This window comes from Oreochromis aureus, linkage group 3 (assembly GCF_013358895.1).
Source record: "Oreochromis aureus strain Israel breed Guangdong linkage group 3, ZZ_aureus, whole genome shotgun sequence".
NCBI lineage: Eukaryota > Metazoa > Chordata > Actinopteri > Cichliformes > Cichlidae > Oreochromis > Oreochromis aureus.
The window spans coordinates 95,309,052-95,333,462 of NC_052944.1; the positions used below are offsets into that span (position 1 = coordinate 95,309,052).

The 24,411-nt window shown below is 42.3% G+C and overlaps 1 protein-coding gene across 1 annotated transcript; it reads right to left on the reverse strand.

Moving 5' to 3' along the window:
- Window positions 1-11,406: 11,406 nt before the first annotated feature.
- Window positions 11,407-17,786, reverse strand: LOC120434740. Its single transcript, XM_039603066.1, has 9 exons — window positions 17,258-17,786; window positions 16,594-16,941; window positions 15,474-15,806; window positions 15,289-15,396; window positions 14,492-14,623; window positions 14,303-14,383; window positions 12,832-13,002; window positions 12,214-12,323; window positions 11,407-11,430 (listed from the first exon to the last, which is right to left on the reverse strand). Exons 1-9 carry the CDS (start codon window positions 17,292-17,294, stop codon window positions 11,407-11,409), a joined length of 1,344 nt encoding a protein of 447 aa, XP_039459000.1. The 5' UTR covers window positions 17,295-17,786.
- Window positions 17,787-24,411: the final 6,625 nt, after the last annotated feature.

Here is a 24,411-nt window from a genome sequence, read left to right on the forward strand (position 1 = left end):
CCAGGGACTCTTCCTCTATCCAATGGCATGTGACTCCAAGGTAACTTTTCTGATGAGCTGACCAACAATCAGTAGCGGTAGCAACAAATTTGAAAGATGCAGTGCAAACAAAGTTTGGGTCAGATGCAGTCTCCTTTTCTCCCTCTGTACATGAAAAATTCCCCCAGGTACGGCCACGGGCACGCATCCTCCGTCTTTTCTACGTCGTTTTCACGGTTGACAGTGTTGTCCTCTGTCTCCATTTTGGCTTCTTTGTCTCCAAATCTTCCGTCTATAAAGTAGTTTATACTCCACCATGTAGCACCTCTCGGTGCCTGCTGCTGCAGTGGAGTTTATTCTTTGCTTACGTCTTAAATTGGCGCGGTCGCGATTGCACGGCCTTATTGGCTGCAAAAATGCAGACGAAAGGTTTGAATATTAATTAAAATTGTGGGCGTACTCAGTAGCGACTTTTGATTTTATAAGTAGCGAAGTAGATTACATGGTGTAAGTTGTACTCAAGTATGAGTAAAATTACACACTTGAAAAATTACTCATAAAAGTACAAGTACCCAAAAAAATCTACTTAATTACAGTAACGTGAGTATTTGTAATTCGTTACTTCCACCCCTGCAAGATGCAGGCACGGCTGAGATACAAGTGAGTTTTATTCAAAAGGTGGTGACAGACGAACCAGCAACAAGCACGAGATGACACAGGCTGTATCCCAATTCAGGGTCTGCAGCCTTAAAGGCCGCATTTTAAGGCCGATTACGTCACAGCGACGCGACAAAGGCTGTCCCAATTCAAAGGCTGCTCGAAATGCGGCCCTCAAATACGTCCTTCATTTCCCTGAATTTTAAGGATGTGGCGGTGTAGAATTCGTGGCCCAACATATCCCAGATTGCATAGCGCGGCAGTCGGTGTGGATAAATTTGCGAAAAAGAACAGCAGAAGAGTAAACTTTTTAAATTAAGTACTTAATATTATGTAACTTATTTATGTGGAAATGTTTAATAACAAAGAACATTAAAACATTACTGTTGGCCACATGTCGGCAAAGTTATGTGACATTAGTGATGTTTGGACTAACTTGGTTTTAAAGCCTTTACTTTAAAATAGTTCAATAGTTGACCTTAATTTTACAGAGAATGTGATGATTTTATGGATAATTAAAGTAAGCACTGAGAGAAATTTAGTAATGCCAACATATTGAAAGAACAATATTTGTCTCTTATATATAATACATTTATATATACAGTGTCAAAGAAACCTGTCTTTGAGTGAAGATTTAAGGTGACGGGAAATTTGAATAAATGCAGCTTGAATCTTTACTGAAGCTCAGTATTAGAAACAGAGTTCATTCACTGCTGTAATAACTAATAATGATTGAAATAATCACTATAATATTGGCCATATTATATTTACATTACCACAGTGAGATGACTCATGAACAACATTAGCTAATTGTTATTTATTAGCTAATCTTAAAATGACTGTTCAGTACAGAAATGAAGCCCAACAATCATGTTTTACAGTCTTGTGGTCTCAGCCTCAGATACCTATTAAATCAAAGCTCATGTAGAAACAAACAAACAGATGAACAAAGTATGTTCTCCTTCATTTCTGTCAAACAATGCTGTATGAAACGTATCCAGCTGTTAGTATCATGGTTGCTAGGCAACCTGGGCAGCACGACGGAGGCTAGACCGTCCCATTTCACAAGCCTCGCACTTCTGGCCTTAGCGGTCTTTGAGTACGTGGCCCTTGTGGACCGTTAAGGCTGCATACTTTAGGGCTGCAGACCCTGAATTGGGATACAGCCACATACTATAAATACACAGACAGGGACATGAGGAAACGTGCAACAGGTGGCATCACAGCTGGAACTGATTGGGCACGATGAGACAAGGAAGCAAAGTAGAATACACTAAGGTAAGACACAGACCTTCAAAGTAAAACAGGAAATACACAGAGATGCAGACTGGAGGGGGAGAGAGAACACTGAGGAGCAAGAGGGAGAGCACAGACATGACGGGCTGGGGAAAGATGGAATAAAACACAAGGAGGGTAAACAAGGCACCAGAACTCTAATACACAGAAGCAGACACAGGGGGTAAAGACACGAGGGGAAATCCAATAAACTAAACTGAACAACTTATGAACCATAGAATAACTCCTAGAATAACAAATGAACTCAACACGATACAGAAACACAAGAAAACAGAGAACGCTGGGTCTAAATGACCCAGGACCATGACAAATAATTCTCCTTTGCCTTGTTGTTTCATATCATCCTGTTGATCTTCTCATGGCTAGTTTTGAACTGCTCCGTAACTGAAATGGAAAAAGCACCTATAAACATGCAGTTGGAGCTGATAGGAGTCCAGTCTAATGGCACACTAAAGGTAAAGTACCACTCTGTGGGGCCTACACAGTTCCCCCACTTCATCCTGTCAAAGGAGGAAAACCCAGACTGTTGCTGTTTTACCTTAGAGCAATTAAGTAACGTACTGCGTTACTTTCAAGAAAAGTCGTCTGTGTATTATGTGTAATAATGTTTTTAATTTACTTCTTTTGAGTAAACACTCATCACGACAAAGATGGGAAACACCTCCAACATGCACAAACATTTGACCCACAGCATGTATTTAATATGCATGAATGTAATGTCTTTGATAAGCTGCTTTGAGATGGTGGTGAGTCTCAAAGTGGAGCCAATGAGAATCGATAAGGAATTTGAATCACGAAATTCTCATCAGTTCCCATCCTTACAAACGATCCACCAATCATCATACTGAGTTAAAGTGATCACAGGTCTGCTTTGTTGGAGATGAGCCTTCAAAGTGGAACATGTGGACTGTTCCTTTATTACTACCACTGAAGGCCACGCCCCTCTGGTCATGTGATCATGTGGTTTGTAGGAACGCTCCTCTTCCTCAGAGGATCCACCTGTGCTTCCTCTCCTCTCTCCTCCACCTGTTACAGTGAGGGAACGTCCTCCATGATGGAGGAGCTGCTGGAAAGTGCTGAGAGTTTCCTCCAGAGTGAGACCTCTGTCACAGTTCAGAGGATCTACGGCAGCAGAGACCTTCATGGACACTAAAAGTCCCAAACACACAACAACAACATCACACTGACTCCACTCTGACATCACTGATCAATAATCAAAGAACACACAGATCAAACTGATTGATCAGCCATCAGAGGAGTCGGATCAATGGAGCTGCTTCTGTTCCTGATGTCCCCTGTTTGATCCTGGACCTGAACTCTGCCTGCAGAGGAGACACAAGACAGTCAGACACACAATACTCGCTTCCTTTCTCAGACATAATGAGTGAAAACTGGTCCAGTGAGGTCCTGCAGGGAGTTTTCAATAACACAGGAGATTTGCTAACTCCAGAGTTCGGGGAAGCCCAGATGACAGTGAGCTGGGTTGAGTCACAGACTGAGGAGCAAAGCACAGAAGCACTATTGACCATCATCCTGCTGGTCTCTCTTCTATATTTGCAGGTTCAGCCGTACTTTACTGAAACCACTGAGCGAAGCACAAACTGTGCATCGCCTTGTCACAACAACGTGTTTATTAATTTAAGGTTTTTAAAACCGTACACAGGTTTTTAATTTTTTTTAGCTGTTGCTAAATCTCCATTACACTGATGGAACTGGATGCTGGATGCTGACCTTGCTTTGTAGTACAGGGCCCAGGAGGATATGATATCAGCAAAGTTCATCACAGTCAGGATTTATTTACCTTAGTGAAACGTAAAATCCCAGCTGGAAATACTGAGTATGTTTACTGTGGTTATCTGTGGTTTAACTCTCTCTGTTGGGCTTCTGCCTAAACTCAAGACATTTAAACTCTAAAGTTTAAATGCCCCTCCCTCACTACTCAAATACTCACTCACCCATAGCCTAAAAAACAAGCAGCACCAGCTGAGGCTTGTCAGCTCAGTTGAGAGGATTACAAAACCACCCCAATCTACAGGAGATCTACACCAAATGGTGGTGAACGAGAGTCATGAGCCCTCATAGGAAGCCCAGTCACACCAACAACAGACTTCATGCTCATGGGCAAGACAGAAAACGAGCCGGCGCTTCTAACCTCATATCATCATACTGAAAAATACCAGCACTAAAGCCCCTCCCTCACTACTCAAATACTCACTCATGAACATCTGTCGTTATTGCTCTGTTAGTGCCAATTTGTCTATGGTTGCATTTCTTTCTTTAATTATTATGCAGCTGAACAGGTAATAACCATTTCACGGTGCATTAACTTACATATCAGTGCAAAGACACAAACAAACCTGTGACTGTGAGCAGCACTGTTTTCTTCCTCCAGATGTCCCCACTGATGACCACACAGCTGTATTCTCCACTGTCTCTCTCTGTCGGCTGTTTCAGGGTAAGACTGAGGTCTCCAGTTCTCAGCAGGTCTTCATTCACTCTTGTTCGGTGTCTGTAAACCTGGTGCTGTTTGTCAGGCTGGTCAGATCCACTCTGATACATATGAACCATCATGTATTCTGGTTTATATCGTTCCCACTTCACTGTGCCCTTTTCAGGAAGCTCAGCTGTGGTTTGGAAAGGCAGCTTTGCAAACTCCATCCCCTCCTCTATGATCATCTGACAGTCTGAGAGGACAACAAACACAACATGAGCTCTACACAGAGCAACAGATGGCTTTCACAGTTGTAGAGAAATCTGAAGCACTTTTTAGGGAGTTTAGGAAAAAAATTGAAAGCTCAAAATTGATCTATGATCATTCTATCTCAGCTACACCTCTCGATCAAACAAACACAATTTTTTTATCTGAACATCAGAGGGAAAAAAATCCACAGGAAAGAAACACTGCCAATAGAAATTATAGTGATGTGAAAAACTGTTTGACCCCTACTGATGTCCCACTGTCACCCTGTGTTCACACTTAAAGGTTTAACTTCATCAAACAAATTTTAATATATTTGATATACTTAATACCACTTTTAAATCACATCTTGAAACTCATCTATTCAAAATTGCATACCCCTCATTATGATTCCATATTAGTCTATTTTTCCTTTGTTTAGCTTTTATACTTTCGTACTTTTCATATACTTTGTTTTTATTTTCTTGTACTAATGTAAGGTGACCTCGAGGGTCTTAAATAAAATAAAATGTATTATTATATTATGTGATAGTCAAGGCCGAGATATCCAAACTTACCTTAACATGAAAATAAACATAATCAATTAAGTGTTTTTGATAACTTTTGATGAGTCATTAAAGCACTGCGGAGGAATTTTGCTTCACTCTACTTGCAGAATTACTGTACGCGTACTGTAATTGGATTACAGTAACACGCTACTCTCTATCTGAGACTGTAGTCAGCTAGGGCACTCCAATACCTCCATTTTGGTCTTTCTGAGTTGTTCAGAGGTGGACTTCCTGGTGTGTTTTGGGTCAATGTCCTGTTGTATAACTGAACCACTCTTGAGCTTCAGAGTAGAAACTGATGATCGGATATTCTCCTTCTGATTTTCTGGTAAAGACCAGAGTTCATTATTCCAGTGAGTCACCTTTAAGCAGAAGAGCAGCCCAGACCATCACACCATCATGTCTGACTGCTGCTGAGTTCTCTTAATTAAATGTTGTAACCTTACAAAAAGTTCCGCTTTTGTCTCATCAGCGTATTCCTCTACCGCAGGGGTGTCGAACTCCAGGCCTCGAGGGCCGGTGTCCTGCAGGTTTTAGATCTCACCCTGAGTCATCACACCTGAATCAAATGGTTAGTTTATTAGCAGGCTTCTGGAGAACTCAAGACATGTTGAGGAGGTCATTTAGCCATTTGAATCAGCTGTGTTGGCTCAAGGACACATCTAAAACCTGCAGGACACCGGCCCTCGAGGCCTGGAGTTCGACGCCTGTGCTCTACCGAGTATGATGTTTCATAGAAAATGTGAGGCAAACAGTTTTCTTTTTGCTCAGCAGTGGTTTTCATCTTGAAATGCTGCCATGCAGTATTTCTGCTCAATCTCTTTCTTATAGTGGAGTCATGAACTCTGACCTCACCTTTGGGAATTGAGGCCTGCAGTTCTTTGGAGTTTGGGGGTCTTTTGTGACCTCTTGAATGAGCTGTTGAGCTTTTGGGGTCACTTTGGCCGGCTCATAGGAAGGTTCACCAATATTCCACAGTTTCTCCTTTTGTGGATAATATCTGTGGTTTGTGGTAAATAGTGACATGTCTTGCTTTTGAGGTCTGTTACCCTACTTCACTTTTTCAGATGATTTCTATTTAGGTGATTTCTTGATTCTGGCAATAATCTGGCCAGACCTGAGTGTGGATAGTGAAAGTGAACTCAGCTTTCCAAAAAGGTGTTTTCACACAGGGCCAGTTAGGTTTGGACAATCTTTTGCCCAAAATAAATGAAATCATCATTTAAAAACTGTTTTGTATTTAGTCAACTTATCCTTATCTAATAAAACTGATTATCTGAAATAAGTAAGTGGGGCGAACATCCAATATGGAAAAATAATCAAGAAGAGGAACAAGTTTTTTCACTGCACAGTAACCAAACTTTAAGGTCTCTGCTTTCATGAGTTTGTCTCAAGAAAAAAGTGTTAAAGATTTTTTGTAAGTTATTTTTCTAGCATAACTTTTTGAGGTAGCATTTTAAAATGGTACTATCAGTCAGCTCCCTTTGGCCCCAAACTCAATTAGAGACATTTCAGTGGGAAACCGTTTTTACCCTCAGTTAGCTTTAAATGAATATAGTAGTAATAATTTAATAGCAGGGCAATTAGCACTGTTGCCTCACAGTAAGAAGGTCCTGAGTTTGATTTGACTCCCATGTTTGCGTGGGTTCTCTCCGGGTTCCTCCATGCAGTTAGTGCAGTTAGATCATTTGGTAATTCTAAATTGCCCAAAGGTTTGAGTGTGAGTGCGAATGAACGTCTGTCGGTCTGTATGTGTTAGGTGACCTGTCCACTCTCCCTATGGTAGCTGGTATAGTCTCCAACCCCCCCGTAACCCTGACAAGGATAAGAGAATGGATGGATGGTACTACAAAATACACTACTGACTGGAAACAGAAAATTAGATGATGCAAACCTCTGACCTGTATCTACAGCACTGACCTCGGACTTTCAGCTGCACTTCCTTCTTCATCAGGATGTTTCCCTCCCTGCCGTAGACGGTGCAGGTGTAGACTTGTGTGTCTCCATCTGTGGGGTATTTCAGGGTCAGACTGAGGTCTCCAGTTTTCAGCAGGTCTTCATTCATCTCTGTTCGGCCTCTGTAATCCTGTTCCTGCTCTTCAGGCTGGTCAGAGCCGTTCACATACATGTGGACCTTTCCGTATTTACCCTTCCACTCCACTTTAGCATCTTCAGGCAGGTTTCCTGTGGTTTTAAAAGGCAGCTGGACAGACTCCACCCCTGAATCGACCTCCAGTTTTTGGACTGAGAAGACAGAAAAGCACAAACTTATAACTTAGACATGACAACAGTTTAAGCTGTTTTGAAGAGGTTTCATGTTTGGAAAATGCTATTGTCTGCTGGCGGGAAAGACAGAGACAACGAGTGGAGCCACCAACCTCAGACCATCATACTCAGAATCAGAATCAACTTTATCTGGGTATTTCTTTGATCTCAGTGTACAAAACAAAGCAGACAACGGGCAATACTGACAGCATGATACAAGACCTGCACTTAAGCCCCTCCCCCAGTACCCAGATACTCACTCCTGGACTTACCTTTGATTGCACTATTAGTTATGTTAAATTATTGTTTCTGTGGTTGTGTTTCTTTCTTTAATTATTCTGCAGATGAACAGCTAACAAACATTTAATGGTGCATTAACTTACATATCAGAGTAACAACACAAACAAACCTGTGACTGTGAGCAGCACTGTTTTCTTCCTCCAGATGTCCCCACTGATGACCACACAGCTGTATTCTCCACTGTCTCTCTCTGTGGGCTGTTTCAGGGTCAGACTGAGGTCTCCAGTTTTCAGCAGGTCTTCATTCATCTTCGTTCGGTCTCTGTAATCCTTGTGCTGTTTGTCAGGCTGGTCAGATCCACTCTGACACATATGAACCATCATGTATTCTGGTTTATATCGTTCCCACTTCACTGTGGCCTTTTCAGGAAGCTCAGCTGTGGTTTGGAAAGGCAGCTTTGCAAACTTCTCCCCCTCCTCCACGTCTACCTGACAGTCTGAGAGGATGACATATATACAACATGACCCTTTGTGACCTTGAGCTACTTAGTTTTGACAGTTTAACAGATGCAGAGAAAGCTGAAGAACAATGTTACAGTCCTAGCACGAGCTCCTATAAAACTGACCTCATGTGGCTCCTGCCTTTGATGCCCCCTTTTTTGTTCAGCTGACTTTAATCAGCAATTAGAGGTACTTAAGGCAAAAGAAAGGTGAGCTCTAGTGCCAGGCATTCTTGTTGGTTTTGTAGCTGGTGTGCATGTGCAGTGGCACTTTTAGGAAAACATAACAAGTGTGGCCTAGTCTGTGATCTCAGAAAACGGAAGCTTTGAATTGGCAATATTTCATTTTTTAATATTTCACTTGTAGGTGTCTAGAATAGTGTTACCTAGGAAAATACAACTTCCCAATTAAGATAGGTGAGTATCTATCTGAGATTAAGTTCTTACTTAGGGCACTATTTGCATAGATAAGATAACATAAACCTTTATCAGTCCCACACTTTGGAAATTTGTTTGGTCACGGCACAAAAAGTGAAGAGCAGCAAAAATTAAGAAAAACAGTAGAATAGAATAAAATAAATAAATAAAATGCTATATAAAAGAGAATAAAATTGTTTAGCCTTATTTTCAGAGTAATCCGGGGAGGGGATGAGTTCCCTGTTGGGGACAGGAAATTGAGGGCTCTAGTCACTGAAGTTTTTGAACCCAGCATGCTCCAGAAGATACGGAGGTGAAGTTCATTGCGGTTATGAACTGGGTAAGTTTGTATTTATCATTTACAGTGTTGGGTAAGTTACTTTAAATTAGTAACTTAGTTACATTACTAGTTACTTCTATCAAAAGTAACTCAGTTACTTCAAGTTACTCGTTACTTTCAGAGTAACTAGTTACTAGTTTTTTGACTTAAGTGATCAAATACTTATTTAACACAGTAATTCACAAAAACTTTTTTCAAAAATCATTGTTGGGTCTAAAGTCAGACCCCGCTGACCCCAGGACTTATTCCCGTGAAAGAAAAACAAGGCAACAGTGATCGATCCATTTACTTGCAAGGGAGGCCTCGTCGGTATCTCAGAAACGCACTTCGAATCTCATTACGAACAGTGTTGGAAAAGTTACTTTAAATTAGAAACTTAGTTACATTACTAGTTAATTCTATCAAAAGTAACTCAGTTACTTCAAGTTACTCGTTACTTTCAGAGTAACTAGTTACTAGGGAAAGTAACTTTGGTTTTACTCAGAATTCTCTTGTTAATGTGTTGCTTCCGTAACTGGATACCCAGCAAGATTGCCAGTCTTCTATCTTGCTTACTTGCCACAAGTGCACTGTGCCACCTACCAACAGAAAGGAAAAAATAATGTGCACATTTCCACGAGAGAAATCCCACGCCTGGACCGTCGTTGACCGCTGCCATGATTCTAGCCTACGTCACAGCGTCATGTGCGCTTTTTACATCCAACACAAAAACTGCAGTCGTGGTGCTTTCGATTGTACTCAGAACTTGGAAATTCTGCCTTCTGAATAGGAAGATGTAGGTAACACCAGACTGCAGATGAGCTGCATACAGGGCTGGACTGGGACAAACAATCGTCCCGGGCATTTTGACTAGAGACCGGCCCACCATTATAGGAAAAATCATAAAGCCTTTGAATGAAAACAAACACTGTTGTGACAGTGATGTACACTGTTCTGATGGTATATATGTATCAATCTATCAATCGTTTGTTGTAAGACTCAGATAATTATTTTTTCAAAGCGAGACATTTTAAATGAGAATAAGAAAGAAAGTATTTCTTTGTGCCCCCCTTTCCCTGTTAATGCCCTACCTGGCCCCCTGGCAAAACTTTGCTAGACCCGCCCCTGCACAGTTACCAGCTGTCAGCTGCACAGAAAAGGATCCTGGTGTTATTTGTCTCTCAGAAACAGTTCATAACTTCCCTTCAACTCATTCATGTCACCTAAAAGGTAAACCTGTTTCTCCATCAGCTGTTCAGCTCTGATGATTCAGTAAGGACATCTCCTGGTTTCATCTGCATGTTTCCCTCTCACCAGATAACCAAACCGATATCATGACCAGCAGCTTTACAGCTGTGGCTCCAGCAAACATCAGCTGATACTAGAAATTAATATTAAATAAATTCTAACAACAGCTGATCAAGCTTAAACGTGCTGCTGTTGTTTAACGCGACATCCACTGGTTTCCGCTTTCTGGCACGAAGTGGGAGATAAACAAACAAGAGAGAAAAGCTGATCAGCTGATCACTGATCAGTTTCATTATTGAAGTAGCAACAGGAGAGGGAGGGGCTGAGAATGAGAGAAGAAGAGGCAGCTGCAGCGTAAACACAGAATAACTCCAGCTTTGTGTCTTTTTTTATTGTAGCTGAATTACGGGACAAACTGCGTCTCTTCTCAGCTCAATACGAAACGCGTAATATTTTCTCTGAATACGAGACGATTCTGTTTTTTACTGGACAGTTGGCAACTCTAATAATTAACCGTATGAACAAAATAAAGTTCAACATCAGTAACATAGCACCCACCCAGCTGTATAGAAACTCCGTCATGCTAGCTAGCACGCAGTACGAAAAAGTCAGCATACCGAAAATAAACTCCACCTAAACTTGGTTTATATCTGACTCAGATAGACTGCAGGTCATAACTTCTTACCTGAAGTTCAGTTCACCTGACACGCGGACCGGCGGCCGCTTCGGGTCTCTCTTCCTTCTGCGTCCCCTTTCTCTCATCCACCTGCTGGCTTCCACCACTTACTAATGTTACTGAATCTGTGGAAGCTCCGCGATAGCCACCAGAAGAAGTAACAGTAACGACTCTATCTAAATCCCAGTAACGCGTTCCTGATTTTGGCATAATAACTAGTTAGGAGCTGCCTTGAAACACCTAATTAAGGCACCAGCACACCCGTCTGCCAACTCAGCCACAGGCTTGCCAACTTGATTGTTGTAATGCTAAATTGAACACAACTTACTTTCGTTGACCAACTTACCTGTTGTGGCATAAACATTAAATGATCAGTGTTGGGACTAACTCGTTATTAAGTAACGCGTTACAGTGACTACGTTATTATTGTGGTAACGAGCACGCAAAATGCTGGCACTACTCAAGTTTGTGTATTTTCTGATTGATATCAGCAGTTCAATTCAGTTTTATTTACAAATATATAGCACCAATTCACAACAGCAGTTGCTTTAAAGGTACTTCATGCTACAAGGCAGGAAGGCTAAGGTCCTGGGAACAACAGGAAGTATTAATTTTATTTTAAAGGAAAAAGACGACCAAACGAATCAGGCCATAGGAGCAGCCTCTGTCACAACAATGTAAGGGTTTAAGGTTGAAACAGAATAATGTAATTTTCTCTGAATTTGGAAAACAGGTAATTAAAGTTTACCCAGGCCTCACCGTGCTTTATACATGCCTGCAATGACTCTCGCTTCTAAAAGTCTTAGTTAAATCTTCTGGGGATCCAACTGGCATTCATGTGTGTAGAAGATTGCTTATACACATACACAAATTAGAGTCTGTTAAAAATGGCACAGTGCATTTCCTTTGTTGCCAACGGTGAAGGTAGGCAGGCAACTGTGAATGGGGCTCAAGTCACTTTGCACTTCTATAAATAATCATTTATTTTCCACCCACACAGCATATTAATTTAGGGCTACTTTAAAATTCCATAATCAGTCAGTTCACTTTGGCTCCTTCACTGGGAACCAGTTTTGCCTTCAGTTAGCTTTTTATTTCTACTGATCACAACTACTTAGAAGGCAAAATTCAAACCTCAGACCTGTAACTACACCACTGACCTTTGACTTTCAGCTCCACTTCTTTCTTCATCAGGATTTTTCCCTCCATGTAGACGGTGCAGGTGTAGGTGTTTGTGTCTCTCTCTGTGGGGTATTTCAGGGTCAGACTGAGGTCTCCAGTTTTCAGCAGGTCTTTATTCATCTTCGTTCGGTCTCTGTAATCCTGTTCCTGCTCTTCAGGCTGGTCAGAGCCGTTCTTATACACGTGGACCTTTCCATATTTGTCCTTCCACTCCACGTTAATGTCTTTAGACAGTTGAACTGAGGTTTTGCAGGGAAGCTGGACAGACTCCATGCCTGAACCCACCTCCACCTTGTGAACTGAGAAAAGCAAAGCAAAGGACAACATGATGACATGAGCAGCAGCATTGAGAATGTTTTATTTGACTGGATAACTTAAAATATTTCCAGTAAAATCCTTTCTGACTGGACAAGACACATTTGATGATGATGAGCAGATGCAAGCAGGAAGACAGAGAGAAGAAAACACTCTTATTTTTATTTGTGGGTAATTGACACCTGATGGGATGGGACTACACTGTTCAAGCTAATAATATAAAAATGACAACAGTCACCTGTTTAAACTGGTTAGATCTGTTAGATTCTTTGACTTTTAACTGCTCAGATCATTTTAAATAAACGCTGACCTTTGACGTGTAGCTACAGAACTGACCTCTGACAATGAGCAGCACTTCCTTCTTCATCAGGATGTTTCCCTGCTGATTGTAGAGGGTACAAGTGTAGGTGTTTGTGTCTCTCTCTGTGGGGTGCTTCAGGGTCAGACTGAGGTCTCCAGTTTTCAGCAGGTCCTTTTTCATGTTCGTTCGGCCTCTGTAATCCTGGTTCTGTTTTTTGGGCTGGTCAGAGCTGTTCTGATACACATGGACCTTCCTTTTGTTCATGTCCTTCCACTCCACTTTAGCATCTTTAGGCAGGAAAACTGTGGTTTTGCAGGGCAGCTGGACAGACTCCATCCCTGAATCCACCTCCACCTTATCACCTGAGATGACAACAAAGTATCTTTTACTAAAGCAATGTTATTCTCCCAGTGAAATGGAACATGCCTTTATTATGTATTCTGTATTCCTTTCCTTTGTACAGTTGTACAGAAAGAGAGAGAGAATTTATTTTCATCATTGAATCACAACAAGCAGCCTGTTTCTTTGAGGATAAGGTGCTGGGAATAATAGCTAAAATTATGTTGTCTCCAAACAAACTTTAGTGAGGACAGCAGAAGCACTAAAATGATTTTTGATGACTGGATGAGTTAAAATATTTCCAGTAAAATCCTTTCTGACTGGTTCCAGTCTCAGACATGTCGCCTGAACAGAGACACTGACTTTGATCCAATCAGTACGAGAGCAGACTGTGTGTTAAAGAACTCAGTGTTAATGTCACACATCCACAGTCACATCTTTACTTATGATTGATGCTTCTCCAGCATGTTTAGCACAGTCACTCTCTCCCTGTTACTCCTACAGAATTCAATTCAATTTTCAATTCAGTTTTATTTACATAGCGCCAAACCACAACAACCCTCGCCAGGGTGCTTTATATTGTACAGTAGGTTGTACAATAATAAACAGGGAAAAACCCAACAATCATTTGACCCCCTATGGGCAAGCACTTTGGCGACAGTGGGACCAGGCTCAGGGAGGGGCGGGGCCATCTGCCGCGACCAGTTGGGGTAAACCGGTAGATCATCCCATGCTGGTGAATGAGATTCTGACACATTTGATGATGAGCAGATGCAGGCAGGAAGACAGAGAGAAGAAAACACTCTTATTTTTTGTTGGCATTTGATGCATTGCCTGAACCTCATTTCGTGATGATACTCTTCAATGAGAGAAACAGCTCATGGAAGTTGGGACTACACTGTACTATGTTAAAGCAAATAATGACTCTGTTGGTGTGCTGTCTAATAAATGGAAGTGCTCCAGCCATGTTCTGTTTGGTTTCCAGCCCTGCCTAGTATGCAGGCACTCTCATTATAAAGGCCAGTTTGTTTATTGTGTGCATCGTTTTTTTAATGATGGAATAATGAACAGTGCTTTTAATCCTGAAAGTGCTTTGGTCCAACTTTTCAGTGTAAAAAGTCAATGACAGAGAGTCAGGAACACCACAAATCTAATAATGTGGAACAAAGTTCTAAAATATGTTTCAGTTACTGGGACTCACATATGACCGACTATACATGGAAAAAGTCTGTGTATTGAAGGAACGGAGGAGCTTTGAGCCAGCTGATACTTGGCACACTATTACAATGAATCTGACCTTTGACCTGTATCTACAGAACTGACCTCTAACAGTGAGCAGCACATCCTTCTTCATCAGAATCTTTTGCTGCAGGCTGTAGACGGTGCAGGTGTAGGTGTCACTGTCTTTGGGATGTTTCAGGGTCAGACTGAAGTCTCCAGTTTTCAGCCATTTTCTCTTCATCTCCGTTCGGTCTCTGTAAACCAGGTCCTGTTCTCCAGGCTGGTCAGAGCCGTCCACATACACGTGGACCTTCCTGTCTTTCATGTCCTTCCACTCCACTTTAGCATCTTTAGGCAGGCAAACTGTGGTTTTGCAGGGCAGCTGGACAGACTCCACCTCTGAATCCACCTCCACCTTGTAACCTTAGAGGACAACAAAGCACAACATGATGACATCAGCAGCAGCTGTGATGGTCACATGACCTCCCTGTCCCCTCCTTGTCTTCTAGTCTCAGTCAGATTGTGTCTCAGTTTGTTCCTGATGTGTTCCTGACTCGTTCTTTGGTAACTAGTCTGCAGCGTCCTGTAAAGTGCTGCAGACATGTTGGATGAAGAGCAGAAGAACAGACAGACTGAGCCTCCACAGTCGGCCATGTCTCACACACATCAGCACAGAAAGCATGAAGATCTCATGTGTCTGCTCTGAACATCTGAAGCTCTCCACCACATGACTGAGCACAACTCAAGGAGGAACATTTACTGAAGCTGCTGCAACATTTACTGTCAGCACATGTTTCCATGTCAGTCTGCTGTTTACCACCACAGAAGAAGAACAGCTTGTACACATGCAGCCTGTTTAGTAAAGTCATGTTGTGGAGCTGTTTCACTGATCAATGACTGAGTCTGAAGGAGGTTTTCTGACTTCTGGAACAAACCTGGAAGTTTCTCTTCAGCTCTCTGTATCAGCTGTTTGTAACTCTCAACTCTTTCAGCTTCTGGAACAAGTTTGTGTGAGCCACAGTCAAGGAGCCACCAGAGGACACCTGCTAACCATCGGCATTATGGGTAGTGTAGTAGGAGACACTCACCTGACATGAAATAGTGCCGGAAATGAAATAAAAGACCTCCAGAAACCACAAGAAGAACCAGGAGAACCAGGAGCACAAGAACAGCTTTCGCCCAGGACGGAAATTGTTCTGTACAGAAACATAAAAATATGACCTCTGACCTGTATCTACATCTCTGACCTTTGACCTGTTGCATCATCACTGACCTTTGACCTGCAGCACTACTTTCTGTCTCAGGATATCTTCGTCCCTGTAGATGGTGCAGATGTATCCTCCACTGTCTCTCTCTGTGGGGTATTTCAGGGTCAGACTGAGGTCTCCAGTTCTCAGCAGGTCTTTGTTCATCTTTGTGCGACCACAGTAAAGGTCATCCTGGTTCTTAAGATGGTCACTTCTGTTTGGATACACATGGATCATCATGAGTTCTCGGTCAGAGCGAGTCCACTCCACTGTGGTGTCCTCAGGCAGGTCAGGTGTTGTTTTGCAGGGCAGGATGATGGACTCTGATCCTTCCTCCACTTTAACCACCACTTGCTGGTCTGAGAGGACAATAAACCACAACATCAGCTGTAGAAGCAGACAATGGGAGTCATAGCACTGATCTAATCTGGGTATGTTTTGACAATCATGATTATATACAAGAACCATACTTTTCAACAATAGAAGTTAAATAATAACTGCTTCCTGTTTCAAAGCTACATTTACTTTATTGCTCTTTTTCAGTGCAGTGAACATAAAGATTTGAAGTATTGATGTCAAAGAGCCTGAAATTACAACAACCTTGACCTCAGGTCACTCTACAATAATGCGATCTATCTTGGTGACAGTGAGAAGGAAACATTCATTTTAACAGAAAAAAACCCATAAATATTTATATTTTATGTGACCACCCATAAAACTTAAATTCTGTTTCTTTGCTTTACTTTTTCCTACTGAAAACATCATCAGTGCAGGCTCTGCACATGAACAAACAAATACAAATCATGTTTTTATTAGCATTTGAATCAAATATTCCTGAGATTTTCCTTCTCTTTTTGGTGAACAAAGCCTCAAATAAAAACCACATTTTCTGAACTCAATTCAAAATGGACCAATCTTTAGAACTAACGTTTGTCCAGGAAAAGATAAAAAATTAAAATTCACAACAGTAAAGAGATGTCATTAATGTGTCAAGCCCCAGCATGTTACAGTGCTTTAACTCGACATGACTGTGTCTGTTAGACTGTGGTTTGTACGACATTCATCAGGACACTGTGGATGAACATTGATTTGTTTGGTTTCTGCTGTTTCAGCTTCTTACAGGCAGAGTTACACTGTACTGCTGACCTTTGACCTGCAGCTGTACATCTCCCACTCTAACTTTATTTATTTCATTGCTGAGTGTGCAGGTGTATTTTCCGCTGTCAATCAGCTGCAGGTTTCTCAGAGTGAGGCTGAAGTCTCCAGAGTCCAGAGCATCAGGTCTCATTGATGTGCGTCCGCTGTAATGCTGGTTTTGTCCTCTGAGATCGTCTGTTTCTTCTTGTCTCACATGGACAGAATTGGGATTGAGATCATTGCGAGTCCATGTTACTGTGGGGTCCACAGGTGGTAAACCTGAGTACTGACAGGGCAGCAGGACAGATCTTTCCCCCTCATTCACCTCCACCACCACAGCCAGAGCATGCTGGGAAACTGAGGACACACAAACAGAAACACAAATGATCTGTGAGCTGTGTGGATCACAGCCCAACATCTGCAGGTAAGCAGAAAGAAATCACAGCTTCATCTGAACATGTTTAATATAGATGTATTCTGCTGTTAGTGTAGTTACACTTGCTCATAGTTATAATGGAAATGTTAATGAATGTTGTGATCCATTCATGGGAAATTGTCTGCTCAGCTTAAAGAGGACGGGAAGCACAAACCTGTACGATCTCCTCCTGCTGCACTTCAACACATTAAAGAGAGAGAGATGATGATGAGAGCAGAGAGAGGAAGGTGTACTTACCGTGCAGGAGGATCACAAACACCACAAACATCTTCATGTTCCTGTCAAACTCAGAGACTCTTTAAAAGCCCTTCAGGACATCAGCTCACAGCAGCTCTCACTTTCCTCTGCTGATCATCTACTGACACTCTCACACTGCTCACACTGTCACAGCTCAGAGTTCAGCTTCACACTTTGTTAAAGCACATCTGTGGAATGAAGTCCGGCCGGCCACAGATCACTTCTGAGGAAAGAGGAGGACGTCGGCTTTCCTCCTAGTTTCACGCCCGAGCGCTCCGGTTGGAGGCGGCTGCTGCGGCCTCACCCTGACACGCACAAAGCTCCACCTTCAGTCCTGACACTGAAACATCCACTGTAGCTACAATGATGCAGATGTGACCCTCAGCAGCTGGATTTGCTCTCCATAGATGTGTTTCCATGCAGATCATGGACATAAAGCAGCTCCAGGATGAAGAGTGTGAAAGAACTTCTTCCACTACAGTATTCATTACAGCACTGTGGCACTCCACAAACCCTCACACTGTCTCAATCCCTGTTTCCAGTTTGACTGAGAGAAGGCCTGAAGCTCAGCCAATCACAGGACAGCAAGTGATCAGCTGACACAGTGATTTGAAGCTGTCAGGGTGAGGCTGCTTCATGCAGGTGTGAAACTATGAGGAAGCTGAACGCCTCCTCTTTCCTCAGAAGTGATCTGTGGCAGTCTGCCATCATGTTTGGCTGCACACACTAAATCTGAGCTCACTGTTGGGGTGTAGCTCAGGTGGTGGAGCAGGTCTTCTGCTATTTGGAAGGTTGGTGATTCACTCCCTGCAGTCTGCATGCCAAATATCCTTGGATATTAACTCAATGCTCTGTGATGCATCAGAGTGTGAATGTTAGAGGGTGTAGGAGAAAGTGCTTGGGTTAATGAGTGAAGTTGTTTAAAGTGCTCTGAGTATAGAAAAGCCTTATATAAGAAACAGGTCATTTATGAAAACTGACTGAGAGAAAAACAGGGAGAACTCTCATTTAAAGAGACTCAAGAAAAAAAACTTGTGTGACAGAAAAAAATAGTCCAAGATGTTTTTCTCTATTCTAATTTTGCATTCAAAGAATTTCTTTCTATGATTAAGAATTATTATATTATATAATATATTATAAATGTTATAAAATATTTTCATTTTAATAAAATATTTTTTAAGTTTGCAGAAGAATCACTTCATTTCAAAGCTTCACGTATAAATAATAAAACATGTAAAACTTCATAAAATAATTTTGTTTTATTAAAAACAGAAACTTTTTTTACTGCTGCCACAAAGAGCTGAGCACTGAAATATTCTGCTTTCTTCTTGTACATTATTAAAATCATCTACAGACTGATTCAGAGTGTTAGGGTCCCTGGGTCGTCGACCCAGTGTTTTGTGTTTTTGGTTCTTTGATTTTGTTATTTCATTATATTCTAGCTTTGCTTTATGGGTTTTAGGATTATTCTTAGTTTAGGTTCTCTGGTTGGGGTTTTGTTAGAGTTTTAGTGTTCTTTTCTTCTGTCTATGATCCATAGTTGCTGTCTCCCCTGTCTGCTGTATCCCCACGTCCAGTCTGTGTCTGTGTCTGCCCTGGTCCCACGTCTCTGTTCCCTCTGGTGTAGTGCCTGCATGTGAGTCTGTCTTTTGTTCAGTCTGTGTTATGTGTTTCCTGTTTTACTTTGAAGGTCTCTGTCTTATCTCAGTGTGTTCAGTTTACGCTTCCTTGTCTCGTCAGTTCTGATTTCCCCCAGCTGTGCTCTCCTTCTGTGTCTCATTCCCGTTGTTACTTCCCGGTGTATTTAAACCCTGTGTTTCTGTGAGTCAGTGTCGCGTCATCCCTCAAGCTGTGTGTTTCCTCGTGTGCCTCTCTGCAGACTGTAAGTTTAGATTTTCCCAGTTTAGTTTTGTATGCTTTCCCCCTGTAAATAAAGCTGAGTTTTTTGAGTTCATCCTTTGAGTCTGAGTGCCTGCATCTTGGGTCCAACTCCTGCCTGCCACACAGCGTTTCATAACAGAACGACGCGACCAGAACATGGACCCAGCAGCACTCGCCCCGTCTGAAGAGCTTAGGGAGGATATAATTTATTCAGTGGATATATTATGTGACCTGTGGCTGAATCATCCAGGGGAGGAATTTCAGCGTGCTGTAGCGAACCGGCTACAGTGACTGGTTTCTGGTCTCCCCTGGCTTTTGGACTCACTTCACCCACTCATACAGGAGTTTTTCCTTAATGAGCTTCATCTGCATGCTCCTGTTGCTACCGCTCACCTACCCAACTCGGAGAAAGATGTGCTGCCCAGCCCGCCGGACTTGGAGTTGCCTGGCCCATTGGAGCCATCACTGAGGAGGAAGCGGCGGCCGCGCTACCGGCGTGTCACCCCACAGCCGGACCCCGGGATGTCAAAACAGCCGGCTGTGGTGAGTGAAAAGGACACTTTTTCTGTTTCTTCGGGCCATGGGACTATTTATTCTGGGGCTATATTATTATTATTATTATTATTATTATTATTATTATTATTATTATTATTATATATTTTTTTTTTTTTTTTTTTTTTTGCTTCGTCTGCCTCGCCTGGAGGGTCCGAGGGGCCCGTCCAGCCACCCTCGCCTGGTCCAGCCTCCGAGTCTTCACCCTCGTTTATGCTGTGTGTTCCGTCTGCCTGCTCATGTAAGTTTATTTGGATTTTTGTTTGTTACGTTTTGCCATCCAGCAATAAAAGCTGAGTTTTGAAATACACTTTTGCCTCCGAGCGTCTGCACTTTGGGTCCTCCTTACCACCACTCCTGCCTGCACACAGCCCTAACCTGACACAGATCTTCAGAGATATAAAAATGTTTGAGAGAGCCATTAAATCAAACTTCACTGTGAGACGTTTTCTTTACTGCGCAGCTCTGAGTGTGAAGCTGAAGTGTTTTGTGTTTTTGTTCCCCCCCCCCCAAATTCTGCTGCTCTGGTTTTTGACTCCACTGAACTTCTCTCAAAGTACTGATGATGATGTGCTGCCACCTACTGGCAGGAAATGTCCTCCCAGGTAATCATTCCAAAGCCAGAGAAAGATGAATGTAAATCCAATCATGTAACCAGTTTATATGAACTGAATTAAACCATTCATTCATAAAACAAATAAAAGCCTGCGTGATTTTAAACACTGATTAGGCAGAAATATCTCTGTGAACACAAACACAGAGCTGCAGAGAGACAGGAAGAGGTGAAAGCTCTGACCCTGGTGTGGTCAGGGGGGTCACGGGTGTTTAAATGTCATCTAAGGAAAGATTTAATATTTCAATATAAATTACACAAGTTTGCAAAATACACACAGACAAAAGAGATGGTTTCAATAATATAAATACTTTATCTAAAAGATATGCAGTGCAATTAAAAACAAATACAGACTGCAGCAACATGTTGGCCTCAAATCAGCATTAAATCACAGAAAGTAAAGAGGCTGGATAGAGCAGTAACTGGGCCCAACGAAGCTGAATGAAAGAAACACAAAACACTTCAGCTTCACACTCGGAGCTGCACAGTAAAGGAAACATTTCAGAGGCTGCGTTCACACCGAACGCGATAGAGGCGAGCGAAAACGCCCCTAATTTGACGCGTGCACATTCGCACCTCAACGCGTGTCCAAGGAAAAACCCATCGCGCCTCAAAATTGCATCTTTCCACGCGCGTGGACCGGAAATGTGGGAGGAAGTTGTGCCAGCTGTGTTGTGCTGCAGATGTCCTCTGAATAAACACATTATCTTGTTAGCGGAAAGGTATTTGTACATCAGTGGGAAAATAGCGGGACAGTAGGCGGGCTTGCTAGCTTTTGCGCGGCTTTATCGGATCAGTCTGAAAATTAAAAAGGAGAATGAATGAACTTACCAGGTTGCCCGATCTCCTCACTTCTGTGCCTCCAAGTTCGGTCCTTTTTATTCCTGTCTCGGTAGAAGTAGCAGCTGGCATCATACAGCTCTGGGTGATTAGCCACGGCATTGATGAGTTTTTCCTGAATGAAGAATGAAGGGCTTTGGTTTGATCTGCCCCTGTGACCTGGTTACAGCCACGTCACCGGCCTCCTGATTGGTTGTCGGGGCGCGATTTGACGCCGGAGTTCATATTTTCCAACTCCAGCGGTTGGCGCGGTACGGGCGTGTGCACAAAATGCAACACACAATCTGACACGCGTGGTTTTCTTCGCGAGTCAAACGCGCCCCACGCGGTAGACTGACGCGCGTTTCACGGGTTTTGGCGTTTTCGCGACGCAAATCTGCTTCCGCATGTTCGCCGGATGCGCAATCGCGTGTCATCGCGCTCTTTCCATTGACTTTACATGTACACCTGACGCTCTGGCCGCCTCTATCGCGTTTGGTGTGTGCGCACCGTAAAGGAAACACTAAACACAGTGTTAAACAGTCACAGTGATGCTGCCACCTGAGCTGTACAGTGTTAGTTTCACCTCTGGCACAACAATCACTCATTAACTGCAGATATAAAAAAAACTTCCAGAAATCCAGTTAGAAACCAGAGAAGAGGAACGTTAATAATTTTTAATGGGACAGGTAACAAAAATTAAACTCTAAACTGTGAGTGTGACCATGTTTCAGTCTAATGTGCAGCTCAGAGATAACCAGCATCACTGAGCTCAACGTTAAAGTCATGAACTTATTTATGGCTCTGTGATTCTGAATCACCAGGTTAAACATTATTATTAAACATTTGCAGCATTCATCTCACTCCTCTTTATATCAGTGTTTTATTTTGATTATTTTATCATCTGATAACATCTCTGACTGCAGTATGTGGATTTCACAAAGAGAGAGAGCTGAAAAAAGTAAGAAGACGTGACGTTTAACAGAGACTGTTTCCTCCAGATGGGTTTTCAGGTTTTCTCGAGCCAGCAGAGACAAAGACTGTCTGTCCTGATATGTTCATGTTCTGCAAACACAACATGACTCAAATGTCTTCAGCTGCACCACAGATGAGTCTGTGGCCTGTATCTAACAAATGTGTTTGCAGGCTGACTTTAATGTGTTTCTACACATGCTTGTCCTCTGGTCATGTGATCATGTGGTTTGTAGGAACGCTCCTCTTCCTCAGAGGATCCACCTGTGCTTCCTCTCCTCTCTCCTCCACCTGTTACAGTGAGGGAACGTCCTCCATGATGGAGGAGCTGCTGGAAAGTGCTGAGAGTTTCCTCCAGAGTGAGACCTCTGTCACAGTTCAGAGGATCTACGGCAGCAGAGACCTTCATGGACACTAAAAGTCTCAAACACACAACAACAACATCACACTGACTCCACTCTGACATCACTGATCAATAATCAAAGAACACACAGATCAAACTGATTGATCAGCCATCAGAGGAGTCGGATCAATGGAGCTGCTTCTGTTCCTGATGTCCCCTGTTTGATCCTGGACCTGAACTGTCCCTGCAGAGGAGACACAAGACAGTCAGACCCACACACACACACACACACACACACACACACACACACACACACACACACACACACACACACAGAGAGAGAGAAATGCACAAACCTTTGACTTTGAGCAGCACGGTTTTGTATCTGTAGATTTTTTTGCTCCAGACTTCACAGCTGTATCCTCCACTGTCTCTCTCTGTGGGGTGTTTCAGGGTCAGACTGAGGTCTCCAGTTTTCAGCAGGTCTTCATTCATCTTCGTTCGGTCTCGGTAAACCTGGCTCTGCTCTTCAGGCTGATAAGAACCATTCTCATACACATAGATCTTCCTGTTGCTTCGGTCCTTCCAGTCCACTTTAGCATCTTCAGGCAGGTTTTGTGTGGTTTTGAAGGGAAGCTGGACAGACTCCGCCCCCTCCTCCACCTCCACCTGACAGACTGAGAAGACACAAACACAACATGAGCTGTACCGACAGCAGCAGGTTTCAGAGTTGTACAGAAAGCTGAGGGACAAAAGCAGATCAGAGCATAAGACTATTTATTATTCTTATTGTATTTTTCATATTTCTGTTGTGGTGGTCCCCCCCTATAACACGGTTCACCTTTCACGGCCTCACTGTAAAAAAATAAAAATAAAAAAAAAAAAAAAATAAATATACATATACATATATATATATATATATATATATATATATATATATATATGTGTATATATATATATATATATATATATATATATATATATATATATATATATATATATATATATATATATATATATATATATATATATATATATATATATATGTGTATATATATATATATATATATATATATATATATACATATATATATATATGTATATATATGTGTATATATATGTGTATATATATATATATATATATATATATATATATATATATATATATATATATATATATATATATATATGTGTGTATATACATATATGTATATATATATATATATATATATATATATATATATATATATATATATATATATATATATATATATAGAACACCCAGCACGCCCCTGCGGCGGTTTATCCTTCAAGCTCGGGTCCTCTACCAGAGGCCTGGGAGCTTGAGGGTCCCATGCAGTATCTTAGCTGTTCCCAGGACTGCGCTCTTCTGGACAGAGATCTCCGATGTTGTTCCGGGATCTGCTGGAGCCACTCGCCTAGCTTGGGAGTCACCGCACCTAGTGCTCCGATTACCACGGGGACCACAGTTACCTTCACCCTCCACATCCTCTCGAGCTCTTCTCTGAGCCCTTGGTATTTCTCCAGCTTCTCGTGTTCCTTCTTCCTGATATTGCTGTCATTCGAACCGCTACATCGATCACTACAGCCGTCTTCTTCTGTTTGTCTACCACCACTATGTCCGGTTGGTTAGCCACCACCATTTTGTCCGTCTGCATCTGGAAGTCCCACAGGATCTTAGCTCGGTCATTCTCCATCACCCTTGGGGCATCTCCCATTTTGACCTTGGGACTTCCAGGTTATACTCGGCACAGATGTTCCTGTACACTATGCCGCCACTTGGTTATGGCGTTCCATGTATGCCTTGCCTGCTAGCATCTTGCACCCTGCTGTTATGTGCTGGATTGTCTCTGGGGCATCTTTACACAGCCTGCACCTGGGGTCTTGCCTGGTGTGATAGACCCCAGCCTCTATGGATCTTGTACTCAGAGCTTGTTCTTGTGCTGCCATGAT